Source organism: Aptenodytes patagonicus, chromosome 1 (assembly GCF_965638725.1).
Source record: "Aptenodytes patagonicus chromosome 1, bAptPat1.pri.cur, whole genome shotgun sequence".
Lineage (NCBI taxonomy): Eukaryota > Metazoa > Chordata > Aves > Sphenisciformes > Spheniscidae > Aptenodytes > Aptenodytes patagonicus.
In genome coordinates, this window is record NC_134949.1 from 85,470,580 (window position 1) to 85,482,968 (window position 12,389).

Genomic DNA, 12,389 nt, shown 5'->3' on the forward strand with positions numbered 1-12,389 from the left:
ACCTTTCCCCACCCACACAAGCCATTTCCTGCAGCCACTGCCCCACCAACAAAAGCCATTTTATCAAGGGAAGATGTAAGGCCAGTGGGTTGGAAGAAAGAGATGTCCCACCGGGAGCACTCACCCTTTTTCACAGCTTCCTTTTCAAGTGAGCCGAGCAATGCCTTCCGCTTCTCCTCCTTCCCTGCCAGGGCGAAGGCGTACGCCATCAGTGCCTTGGTGTACACGTGGTTTTCTTTCTCATCTGCTGCTGTTTCCAGGCAGAACAGACCGTTACGCACCACCGAGTGCTGGGGAGAGATGACTAGTGATTAGAAGGCGGGGAGAAATTATGTTTTTGCCTTACTAATGACACATCATTCCACTGAACTTTGAGGAGGGGTCTGCCAGAATGATGTCTAGGAACAAGTAGGGTACAATGTGTTCCAGAAATGCCAAAATTGACAGCACATAATTCTTATATCACAGGGCTCAACAACCAAGTCCTTTTTCCAATCTGGAGCAAATTCTGGGCAGTACTGTGTCATCATAGACTGACACAACATAACTGACTCAAGTTAGGGTGCAGGCACATACAGTTACAGGCAGAGGAATCTCCAGCAATGCGATAGTGATGTAGGCCGTCAGCGAGACCTCGTTATCCACTCCACCCTGCAGGGAAACACAAAGGTAGATGCTGACCCCACCTAGCTTCTTATCTTCTTTTCTCCCACTCCAGTGGGAATACTTTATTCTGCATCGTAGAGCCTTAGCTTGCCTCCTCCCCCTTGCAGCTGATGTGGAGGTATCAATACCACTTATAAAGTGTAGGTTAGCCTTCATTCTCCTTCCTATTGTGGCAATCATACAGAATGGCCTCTGGCTCCCTAGTTCTTGCCATTGACATGGAATTTCCCATCTGCCTATATGCTCAAGAAGCTCAGCTGGACCCATCTGACTTATGGCCAAGTTCTAGCCTCACAAAAAAACAACCAGGCAGATATGTTACCTTCATGGCATTGTTCAGGAGTGTCCCAGAACTGTGGAAACAGCCGTTCTCCTTCTGTTTGTAGGACAGCCAGACCAAAGCATCCTGGATGTGCTTCTCATCTATGAAGATGTGACGCCGGGCCTGGGCAAAGGACTTGAGCACAAAGGCTGTGAGCCTGAAAGGGAGAAAGAGCAGTGACAGCGCCTGAGCAGGCCTGTTTCCCATCTCAGGTGACAGGGCCCATGTGCACATCATCTGTCTGGAGAAAGGCAAGACGGCCTGGGGAACCGTGGGCCAATTAGTCAGACCACATGTATATTATATCTTCATCTCAAAAAATCTGTCAAAAAACTGCTTCCCACCTTGATTTCTACTCCCTCTCTTGGCTCATAAAACCCTGTGATCCCTTTGTGTTGAGGGTACAGTTTGAAGGACAGTGATTGTTGATCTGTATCTAAAAAAAATCTCTTTGGAAAAGGTAGGGAATTGCATGCCAATTAGCTCAACATCTGCATAACAGTAATACTCAAAATGACAGGGAAGAATAATTAAATCCCTGCTAGCTCATGGTCTGCTGGCAGTACTCTTGCACTAGAAATCCATGCTTCATGGGTTTCCCAGAACTCCCCAGAGTTTTAAAGTAAAGAAGAACATGTTAAAAGAGTTTTTGCCAGAGTTGTTACAAGCAGTTATGGAGAAGAAGCAGGCATGTGGTGAGAAGCCAACATGCTGTCAAGAGCCAAGTACTGTTTCAGAAACTAAAAGCAAACCAAAAGTTATGACATCATCCATTCTTGCCCTTACCTAAAGTTGAAAATGCATGGCAATGATATGCTGGAGCAACTCAAAACTTTGCAGTAAGTCACACTGGCAACACACACGCTCCTCCAGGCTGTCTTTGCTTAGTAACACACACTCTTGAAAAAGAACCATACAGAACTGCTATTGGATTATCAACCTTTCCACTTGTATGGCAACACCCTTCCCAGCAGCCTTCTCAGCAGATGCTAGTCTAGAAGAGCTGCCACTGCAGCTCTTCAGCCTTCCTCAGTCAGGATGTGAAATGCCTGTTCTCTTCTTCCCCAATTTATCTCCATTTCCTTCTTGTCTGTCATGGTCCTCAGAGCTGCTGGTGGGAGGATGTGTTTCAGCTACATAACTGGCTGATGCAGCCTATTTCATTAAGTAGGAGGCAGCACAGGGACCACACCAGATCTGGAAAGCCTGCTGGGTCTACAACAGCATTTCCTATTTACTGTCATGCAGCATTTATTAGAAATGTGTAGGTGAGAAAGAGGAGCATATAGGAGAGGCATAGGTGACATTGAAATCTCACCAGGTGTTTCCCGGTTGGCCATAACGTGGTCCAAAGGTACTGTAAGAGCCATCTGTGTGCTTGTAGTTCAGCTGTCTCTGATAACCTGCAATGGAGAGTTAAAGCAAGATTCAGATGCCAGAGAAAGCCTGCTGAGGGATGGGGGAACAGAAAAACGGCTGTATCAGCAAAGGCAAAGGAGAGAGGAGTAGGTCAATCCCATCCTAGCCAACAAGAAGTACTGGTACATCCCCACCTCCATGCACTGCTTGTACTGCATGAGGAGAAGCAACACCTGCCTTTCTTCAGAAAGAAGGCAGGACATATTAATGACAATGGACAAGTCACTGTAGCAGGTCACCTGACAACTCTGCACTGCATTGCAAGCCAATTAGGGAGCAGAGAAAAGTGGGTGCAATGATCAGGTACCCTAATGGTTAAGCAACAGAAAATAATAAAGGAAAAAGCAGCAAAGGGCCTTCTCAGGCATACAGCAGAGACCATCCGTGCATGAGAGAGGCTCTCTTTCCACATCTGGCCAACATTTGATAGAACCACCCCAGGCAGGATCTGGAAAAAAGCCAAAGCAGAAGCAAAAGCCGTGTCCCAGCTCACCGCTCACTAAGTATCCGATGGCCTTGGATTTGACCTCCTCACTCAGCTGCCCTGTCTTGTTCAGATAGTCCAGGACGTAGATGTTGGGTGCAAAAAGGACCATGTTCTGCTCCCCACAGCCGAACGGCATCTGGAGGAGCTGGTGCAGGTTCTGCATGGCAGTGCCCATGATGTCACCTGGGGAACAGGGGGTATTAACAACATTCAGGGCTGGCTATCAGAATCAGAGGGAGCTACTGAACAAGAGAAGCAGGAGACGACAGAGAAGAACAAAAGAAAATCAGGATTGATAAAGATCCTGGAATGAAACACAGAACAGCAGAGAAAAGGAAAAGAGGGAAATGAAAGGTTAGGGCACTGGCAGAGAACCCTGAACAAAAGGACATGCAGAAAGGGGAAAAGGAAGAGCACAACTGGAGGGGAAAGTGCTCGAGACAGAAGGGATGAAAGACAGGAGTGAGGTGTGCTGGAAACCAGGAGAAAAAGCTGTGAGGTAGGAAGCCAACACAGAGGGGCAGAAACAGCACATGGTTCTTCTCCCAGGCTGCCCACTCACCCAGCACTGAGAAATATGCTCTGCCTGAGTCTTGTACCACATTTGAGGGTAGCAACAGGGAAAACTTCTCTTTCACAGGCACTCCTGAGGGAGAAACAAGACCCAAACAGCTTCAGCGCAGTCCTAAGAAATGGCTAATGGAAGGGGAGGGGCCCTCACTGAAACAGCAGGAACACTTCCTATCAGAAATGCCCTGACTTCAGTCACTTCGTTTTTCCCTGGCTATAAGGCAATCCCTGCATGAAACCACCCCCAGCCACTGTTAGGCACTGTAGATCACGTCTCTACAGCTTTTTCCTGGGCATGCTAGAAAACAGGAGACAGTGCTTTTAACTCCAATCTCAGCACACAAGAGAACAGGGATGCAAACAGTCATGCTAAATCTGTCCTAGCTCATACCCTGATGCTTAGGCAGGATGGTCCATTCTCTAGGCCTTTCTTCTGTCTTAGGTCTCAGGCTTCCAACTGATGGGGCATGTTTTGATTACCTAAAAATATCAGCCTATCTGGAATATGATAGAGGCAGCCCTATCTTCCTCCTCCAGGCACGTCCCACCCATCAAACCACACAGGAACAAATGGAGAGGGTGGGGAGAGAGGTCTTTACCTTTTACACAGAGCACAGAGTTCTGGGTTGTTTCCTTCTCAACTCCTTCAGGCTTGGGTGGGATGAAGGAAAACAAGAGAGGTGAGAAGTTAGTGAGACAGGAAGTACAGACAGACAGAGGAATCCTCAACAAGGACAGAGGGATACATGAAAAGAAAAGTGAGTGAACTGGAGAAGGAGAGGCAGTCACAAACAATCCCTGAAATACAGAGCTCTGAAATAATAATTTAAGCAAGTAAATGAAACATGATCCTAAGTGATTGGTGTTGTACGTGGAGGAAGGACAAGAAAAGGAAAGGGACACACTGTAGGACTATCACATGGATGACCTGCAACTATTGTACGCAGCGAGAGACACTTAACATCCTTGTAGCAAGAGGACTGCAGCATTACAGCAAGTGCTTTTGTTAGCAAAAGCTCACAGTTACTCTAGAGGGCTGTCCTGAAGAGATGTCTGCAGTGCTATTTATCATAATGCTGCAGATGCTTTAGGGAAAAAAAATTGTGTCTGTTGACAATAGAAAGGGAAGATGTTGTACACTGTAATATCTGGTGACACTACTGATACCATACGACACAGTAGGCAAACATTAGGGGTTTTTATGATACAGAGAAAAGCCAAGAACATAGAATCTACCTGCCAGATTACCACACCTAGTATAATAAACTAGCATTTTCCTATAAAGGATATGCAATACTGCCACGTAATATTTCCTTCTGTACCACATTGCATCAGTGACTTTTCTTGCCACAGGAAATAGATAAGCTGTAAAATTTTAAAACTTTTTCAAGGACTTTTATAATACCTGGAGTTTTGAGAGGACTCCTTTACAGGCATCAAATTCCTGTAGGTGCTTGTGAATCCCCCACCTTCATCTTGGTGCCAGACTATGGTAGCAAACCAGAACTGCCTAACACTCAGCTTAAGAGGCAGTTTGCTTTGCCACTCAACTAGCAGAGAGGCAGCATGTGCTGACTGGCAAACTTACCGGGGGTGTCCCAAAAGGAGGAGAGAGGCTGTAAAGAGGGTGTATTGAAATAGAAGAATAAAGATAATGAAAGACCATCATATTGCCAAGCTGCGTAGTGATCTCATAGAATCATAGACCAGCCCAGGTTAGAAGGGACCTGGAAAGATCATCTGGTCCAACCTTTCATGGGAAAGGGAGCCTAGATGAGATTATCTAGCATCCTGTCCAATCGCATCACAGCGTATGCTCTAGCCTGTGGGAAAGCTCAGTCCTCCCCTTTCCACAGCCCACGTACCTCCACCAGCAGCTGTCTGATGACCGTGTCCTTCCGCCCTTTCTCAGGGGTCTCCACAATGGTGTTCCCACAGGGCTGCTGGTTCTGCAGGGCCTCAGTGCTCACTGAGAACTCCACCTGCCCTGGAGGAAACAGGGGTCAGCCAGCCCTGCCGGGCAGAGCCAGATAATGGGAGTCACTGCCACTTCTAGGAGTTTCAACCTGCAGGCCCATGGGTGGGGATTTCCCATCACACCGGGGCCCTGCTTCTTTCCCACAAGAGCATAGCTATCTATATCAGAATCCATCCTGGAGCAGATGAGCTGCACTGCCATTGAAAGGTGACTCTATTTTGGTGACTCTTTTCCAGAACCTAGGACACCACAGTGGTGGGACTCACCAGCCCCACTGCTGTTCAGCACACTGCTGCCCCGCATGCACACCACAGCTGCTACCACAGCATGTAACAACAGTGAAAACAAAGTATGAAGATCCCATGGGGCAGTCGTCTAATCTTTGGGAGGGGTGGAGCTGACAGAACATCCTCACTGGCCAGCAATGTCTCTGGCTTCAGATGTTGTCCAAGGGCTGTAAGGCTTGATGGTACTGCATGTGGTGCCAGACAGAGCCTTGGACACTATGAGTCTGCAAGCCTTTGCCTCCCAAATAACCCCAGACGAGACAGACGCTCAGCTGCAGTGCTTCCCAGGAAACCGTGTTGCTCTAACACCCAATACTGAACAGGGAGAACAGCACAGAGAAACGCTCCCTGCAGTTTTCAGCACCCTGAGACCTTTACCTAGAGATTTGGGAGTCACCAGCCAAGCCACAGTTTTCCTCCCGTTCTCGCAGAGACAATGAGATTCTTCCTCCTTTTCCACCAGAGCAGCCAGGAAATGAGCAGACTGAGCCAGAGTCACGCTGACCTGCCAGTTGTAGAGAGAGGCGGAATCAAGGAAGGGTGATCATGAGAGACAGGGAGCTAGGAAGCCATAGCAATAGCTATTTCTTCAGTAGCAAAGGAGCAGGGAGCTGGAGTTGTGGGTTCTGTTTAGAGTATATAGGAGGAATAACATAAGAATTTCAGGGGTGAAGGGTCTAGGGCTACTCAGAGATACAAAGGCTAGGTGAAGCTAAGAGGTGTACAAGAAGGTACACAAGTACAGAAAAGGATTTAAAGCTTCCTTACCCTGATGCAGGTGGTCAGGTAGTTGAAAACGGTGGCTTTCAGCGTGAAGGCCTCACCACGCACTACAGAGTAGGGCACGGTGAGCTCTACAAAGAAGGGCTGGAAGGCTCTGAGGGACACTGTCGGGGACAGGCCAAAGCCCGTGTCTGCCGAAGTGCAGAACGCATTGGCTTTCCACTCGGTGATGGTGTCAGGGATGGTCACATCTAGATCAGCATTTCCCTCCAAGCTGGTGAAGCACAGAGAGAAAGGACAGAGGGATTATTTTTTATGGCATTTTGGTAACTATCTGTACCCCTTTTGGCCTACTGAACAGTACTGCCTGCGTGAATGATGGGGCACAGTATGTTTGTTACTGTAGGGCCACCCCACATCTTCTCCCAGACCCATGACCACTCCTTGGACGAACCTAACCGCGGCTGAAGGTAATTCCATCTCAGAAGATTGCCAAGTGATTTCTGCAAGCAATGAAGGACTTTTTGGCATTGAAAAGGCTTGGCAAACGTGGGGATTCATGTTTTCACCTTATAAAACCAGTTTTATTAAAAAGGAAGGAACTAGCCCAAGGTGCTCACCTTATAGATACTAAACTCCAAATCCAAGTTTCTGGGAAATACTTTCGGACTGTCTCTGTCAGCTCTTCAGGAGTGCTTAACGTGGCATAAAATCTATCTGCCTGAAGGCCTGAATGTGATGAGATGGAAAAGATATCAACTACCGATAATTCCAAACAAGCAAGAACTACATCAGCATCATGCTTTGGTCTGAGAAAGCAGCAATCTACGTGACAATCAGAAGCCTTGCTGGCAGCAGATGTTTGCTGTGGCTGTAGTGAGCACTGGTACCAACAGCAGTGAAGTTTCAGGGTCGGGGCCTATTAGCAAGAGCTAGCCTTCCAGCATTTCCCGCTCGTCTCCAGTGAACCTCAAAGTATGTGGGGCAACACTTTAAGGTTAAAACAAGGATGTTAGAACAAAGAGCTACTTATGACCTTCTGTGCAAACAGCCTTTTCCCTTTCAGGCACAGCCTTAACATGACGTCCTTCTCTATTCTATCAGGCCAGCTAGCAACGGAACATCCCTCTGTTGCAGTGTTTTTTGTAGGGTCATTATGACTCAGAAAACCACCTCCCTGCCAAATCTACGGCCTCCTAGAGAACTAGGCTGGAGATGCTCAAACTAAAAACATGCAGTTGGAATTTGGGAGGGGTAAAAATAGACTTTTTGACTAAAACAAAATTTTCACATGTAAAAACTATTCCCAAGAAAATATTCAGAGTTTGGGATGAAATTTGGTAAAAAATAAGCCTTTGTTTGACTTTGGTTTTGAACAGCTAGGAAACAAAGCGGGGGGGGGGGAGGGGGGGCAGGATGGGACAACTGGTTTGCTTGGCTTTGACAAAAGGAAAGAGAAATCCACCCAAACAGATAAAGAAGAAAAGTTCTTAACTAAATTCTAGTTTTGGTCATCTTTACTTTGCCTAAACAAATTTCTACATTTAGATAAAAATTCTGTAGCTAGCAAGTATCCATACTATCTGTGCAACAGGCACCTCCAAAGTCTGAGAAGGTCTCAGGGCAGGAATGAAAGATGCTATCAGAGCTGTATCACATAGCTCCTAGCAAGAGTGACAGTGGCTTGCTTGTATTGTCTATCATGGTATCTCAGTCTTCTTACTGCTGCCTATTTGAGTTTAAAATAATTAAAAAGCATCTATCCTACATCTTAGCAACCTGTGTCAGAAGTTGAAATTGTCTTAAAACTGGATATATACAAAAACACAGGTTATTGTGGCAAGGGAAAACTCTTTGAAACAGTTATTCAGCTAGAATAACCTAGATTTCCCAGGATATTTCCCTTAGTATGAGACTCTGGATGATGATATGGACAATTCTGTCTCCCAAACAGCTACAGTGTAGGAGTTGAGATAGTCATTAGAAATAGGGTGGGTCCATTTCAGACTGGACTTCTGCCATTCGCATCTTACCATTCTAAGCCTCCAAAGTCTACCAATTTGTCACTGAATATTTTCTCACCCACTTCATCTGGTTTTGACCATACATAAAACTGGGTGAGTCAATGAGGGCAGAGTGAAGATAGTACTGGAGACCCCTTAAGTGGTATCTAGGAAAAGAGGTCTAGTACAAAAGCCTAGTGAACAGAGAATTCAGCAGCAGAATAATATCCTCTGCTCTGCCAGAGTCTTTGAAAACTACCTGGTTCTGCTGACTTCTAATGTGGAGTTATCAAAGCTTGTCTGTCGGCCTTTGGAACCCAGCAAAAGAGATATGCCCCACACTCATGCAGAAGCTGACATCTGTGAACCCACTACTTCAGTACTACTTCCAAGGGTTCAATCCACAACCCCAGCTCTTGTTTGAGTATTCACCCCAAAATAGAGACAGAACAGAGGTGATAATAAGACCCAGTTCCTTTACCGCTTGTCCTCATTCCATGTATTCCAGACATGACTGAAGCTGATGGAAGGCCGCCTCCTACAGGCATGTAATTCTCAGTGCTGCAATACCAAGGCTTCCTCACCTTGGTATTTGTGAAAACCTTTAAACCCATTTCCTATGGGAGAGAAATCCAACATGTTTTTTTGTTACCGAGTCCTGTTGCGGTATTATACCCGACATTGGTATTTTACTGCCTCAGAAGGAGAAGCTGTTACTGTCTGTGGATTGGACCTTGAGATGAACCCCCCCAATCCTGGGTCTGGGTGCCTGGGTGGCTCAGAGAGACCAAAGTATAGATTCTCTCTGTCTCTAGGGCACTGGTTCCAGTCCAATTCCAGCCTAGGGGTCAGGATGAGCCAGGGAGTAGATAGAGAGTTTTCTCTCTGGAAGGAAATGTCTGTGGCTACGATACAGCTCAAGAACTTTATTAGGGGTAACTGTAATGGCATAGGATTATTTACCTCCTGTTAGAACCTCATTTCAAGTCAATCTCAAAGCTTTTCCTGTAAGAAGAAAACTTTGAGACTGATCCCTTTTCCACCAAGTCAGGAGCAAAGCTGGCACGACAGGTGCAGCTTATGACTCTCACTGAACTTGCCTCTGGATAAAAATTAGTGTCAGATCATTCAGATTCACAAACCCTTCCCGTGGTATGTTGCATCATGCCACAGAAGGCTTAAGCATTCTCAGTCCTCCCACTCCGCTCCCTAACCATGCAAGAGGGCCGTACCTTTAGGATGCTGTAAGTGTCCTCTTCATTCACCTCCACTACTGGAGAATAGGTGATCCCATTCAGAACTATCTTCTTCAAAGGGACGCAATTCTCCAGGGGCTCCTCCAAGAGCATGTCTGGACCATGGTGATAGTCATGCAATTCCTTCACTGGCAGCAAGCTATACACCTAGGCAGAAAGAGCATTTGGCATTTTCAGTGTCCACTGTCACAAAACACAACTGAGGGAGTTCGATTCAAGCACCGTAACATTCACATCACCTGCATATACATCCACATTGCCATGGTCCTCCCTGTGGTGGGAGCAATGGGAATTTTGGAGTCAAAAAAGAGATCCAAATTTGGAGATACTGCCTCTTTTGTTATGGACAGCACGTCACTCTAGTTATTATGGCTCAAATATATACAAAATGACACTGGCTAGCCCATCTGCAGTTCTTTGTCCCTACTCAAGGACTGTTGTTTGCTGCTTGGCATGGGGGAATAAACTCTCTGACACTTCCAGACGTTACTCCAAAAAAATTAACCCATGGCTGGAGAGAATAACTGAAAAATCATCATCAAACTCACAACAGTGTTTGGCTCTGGCCAAGAGAAGCAGTCACCTTAAAAGAGCTTCCTAATTGCCATCCCTACAGTCACACAAAACCCCTAAGAAACAGCTGCTGTCAAGTTCTCATCTTTTTGCCTACTGAAGGAAGACAAGAAACAGCACATGGCAGCTTTCCTGTGTCAGCACTGACAAGAGGGACTGTTCACTGTTCCCACCCTGGCACTGTTGCTGCACTTGCTCTGACCGGGCTCCGAGCTGCTCCACAGACTAGGCACTTACAGAGCTGGGTGACAGGTCAGCTTCTGGCTTCATGAGGAGAACGCTTTTGTCCACAGCACGTACAGCACAGAGGGAGTTCGGGGAGGCTCTCAACAGCAAGTGAGCATCAGAAGAAGGCAGACCTTCAGAAGGAGAGAAGCTCAAGTCCACCTGTAGCCACAGGAAAAGCTATGTCACAGATGCCCTACCCTTGCAGGACTTTTCCCTTCGGTTGAGTGCATCAGTTCCAACCTTACAAAGCCCACAACACACACATGCACACACACACAAACATGCACACTCCCTCTGTGCTACTGCAGAGCTGGGTTTCCTTCCTGCAGTGCCAGAGGAGTCAGCGCTAACAGTTCTTGGCAACTTCCAGCATCACAATTGCTCATAAAACTTTTAAGGCAGTTTTGGGTTTTATGGCCACTGTGAATGTGATGAGATAATCCCACATAGTGGCTAGATCTGTTCAGGCAGCTGGGCATGGTCTTGAACCAGGTCCAGTCTCTGTACTGCACCCAGATATTGTATGTGGAGAGAAAACAGGCTTGCAAAGACCTTGCTTCGCAGATTCTTTGGTAACGTGAGAAGCAGTGATGCCCTGGAGCAATATTGCAGTATCTACTAGCTGGTAAAGATTCTGAAGAACTGGCCTGTTGGTTGAGGCCTGCCAGACTTGTGTGCCTTCCCCAAAACCTAACTCACAACTCTAATGACCCCCTACCAACCTCTGCTCTGGAAGTTCTTGTTAGCAGAAGTTGTTGTCGTCACCATCTCACATGATTTTGTAATAAGAAGGCTGACCTGCATAAATCTTCCCTCTCCTCAGCAGTACAAACCCTCCCCTAACATGCAATGATCAAAGCATCCTCAGAGAAAACATGTTGCCTGACAAAGCAGCATCAGCTGCCGGTCTCCCTCATGTCCCAGCCAGACCACAGCATGCCTTCTGCTGACACCCCCCACCTCCCCCAGGGTGGACTCATAATCTTGAGACTGCAAAAAAAATATTCTTCAGGAAATGGCAGAACAACAGCTGTAGCAAACTTGCTACTAGAGAAACTGTCTAGCATAGAGATAGTGCAAAGTGTGTCCTATCCGATCTGACAACAGCTTTGAATTCAGGATGCTTTCAGAGAGGAAAGCAGTATCTAAGCATGTAAATCTTGGCATCAAGCCATGGCACTTGGCTTGCAACCAGATCTTAATGCAGTGCATAGTATGACCTTTAATATATGAATAAAATTCAGGTGACCAAGCCCCTACACTGACACCAGTCTCAAGAACTCATTTAGCTTGGGTTTTAGAGGAAAAGGGACTGCCTTTAGCAGTGTCCTGTCTACTATTCTGAAGTCCCGATGGGAATTTTTGAGGTTGTTCTTTTCTTACAGCTGCTCATACATCAATCTGCTCTTCTGCATAAGGAATATGTGGAGCTATAAGAGAACAATGGTCCACATGCTAACAGAAAGAAGGCTTTATTTTTCTGCACTCTTTCAGTCTCACCATTGTTATTGAAGCACCACTGTGCATTGCTCAGCAGGTTCGGGCAAGGTTTATCTCCATTTACATACAACAGAAATTAAAATGACAGGATAAGATGTATGGGAGTTGAAAGATCTGACAAGTATTAGCTTCGCCCACTGGACTGGGGCTGTGTGTGGTTTATTTTTGCTCTGTGATCACACAAGCAGCCACCTCATTGCTAGAATGAGTTTGTGGGAAATGGAGTGAAATACATGGGTTGCAGTATTACATAAGACATGAGGCCTCCCTTTTTCTTACCTAGGACCACCTGTGAGGTCAGTGGCTGCGACTAGTTGCTAAGAGGGGTTTTATCAGTGTAGTCCCTGCTAGCACCTTTTTTCCAACGGTTGATCTCC

The 12,389-nt window shown here is 46.4% G+C and overlaps 1 protein-coding gene across 1 annotated transcript in view; it reads right to left on the bottom strand.

The window, feature by feature from the left end:
• Nucleotides 1–12,389, bottom strand: part of A2M (alpha-2-macroglobulin) — a 31,746-nt gene that overhangs the window by 5,909 nt on the left and 13,448 nt on the right. Inside the window, exons 15-28 of the mRNA XM_076345697.1 lie at nucleotides 10,522–10,671; nucleotides 9,688–9,858; nucleotides 8,937–9,072; nucleotides 7,073–7,181; nucleotides 6,498–6,726; nucleotides 6,108–6,234; nucleotides 5,330–5,451; nucleotides 4,064–4,115; nucleotides 3,457–3,540; nucleotides 2,901–3,077; nucleotides 2,307–2,391; nucleotides 989–1,145; nucleotides 577–651; nucleotides 125–290 (exon numbers count right to left, since the gene is read on the bottom strand). Of these exons, the coding sequence (XP_076201812.1) occupies nucleotides 125–290; nucleotides 577–651; nucleotides 989–1,145; nucleotides 2,307–2,391; nucleotides 2,901–3,077; nucleotides 3,457–3,540; nucleotides 4,064–4,115; nucleotides 5,330–5,451; nucleotides 6,108–6,234; nucleotides 6,498–6,726; nucleotides 7,073–7,181; nucleotides 8,937–9,072; nucleotides 9,688–9,858; nucleotides 10,522–10,671 (1,840 nt within the window). The remainder of the gene's footprint in view (nucleotides 1–124; nucleotides 291–576; nucleotides 652–988; nucleotides 1,146–2,306; nucleotides 2,392–2,900; nucleotides 3,078–3,456; nucleotides 3,541–4,063; nucleotides 4,116–5,329; nucleotides 5,452–6,107; nucleotides 6,235–6,497; nucleotides 6,727–7,072; nucleotides 7,182–8,936; nucleotides 9,073–9,687; nucleotides 9,859–10,521; nucleotides 10,672–12,389) is intronic.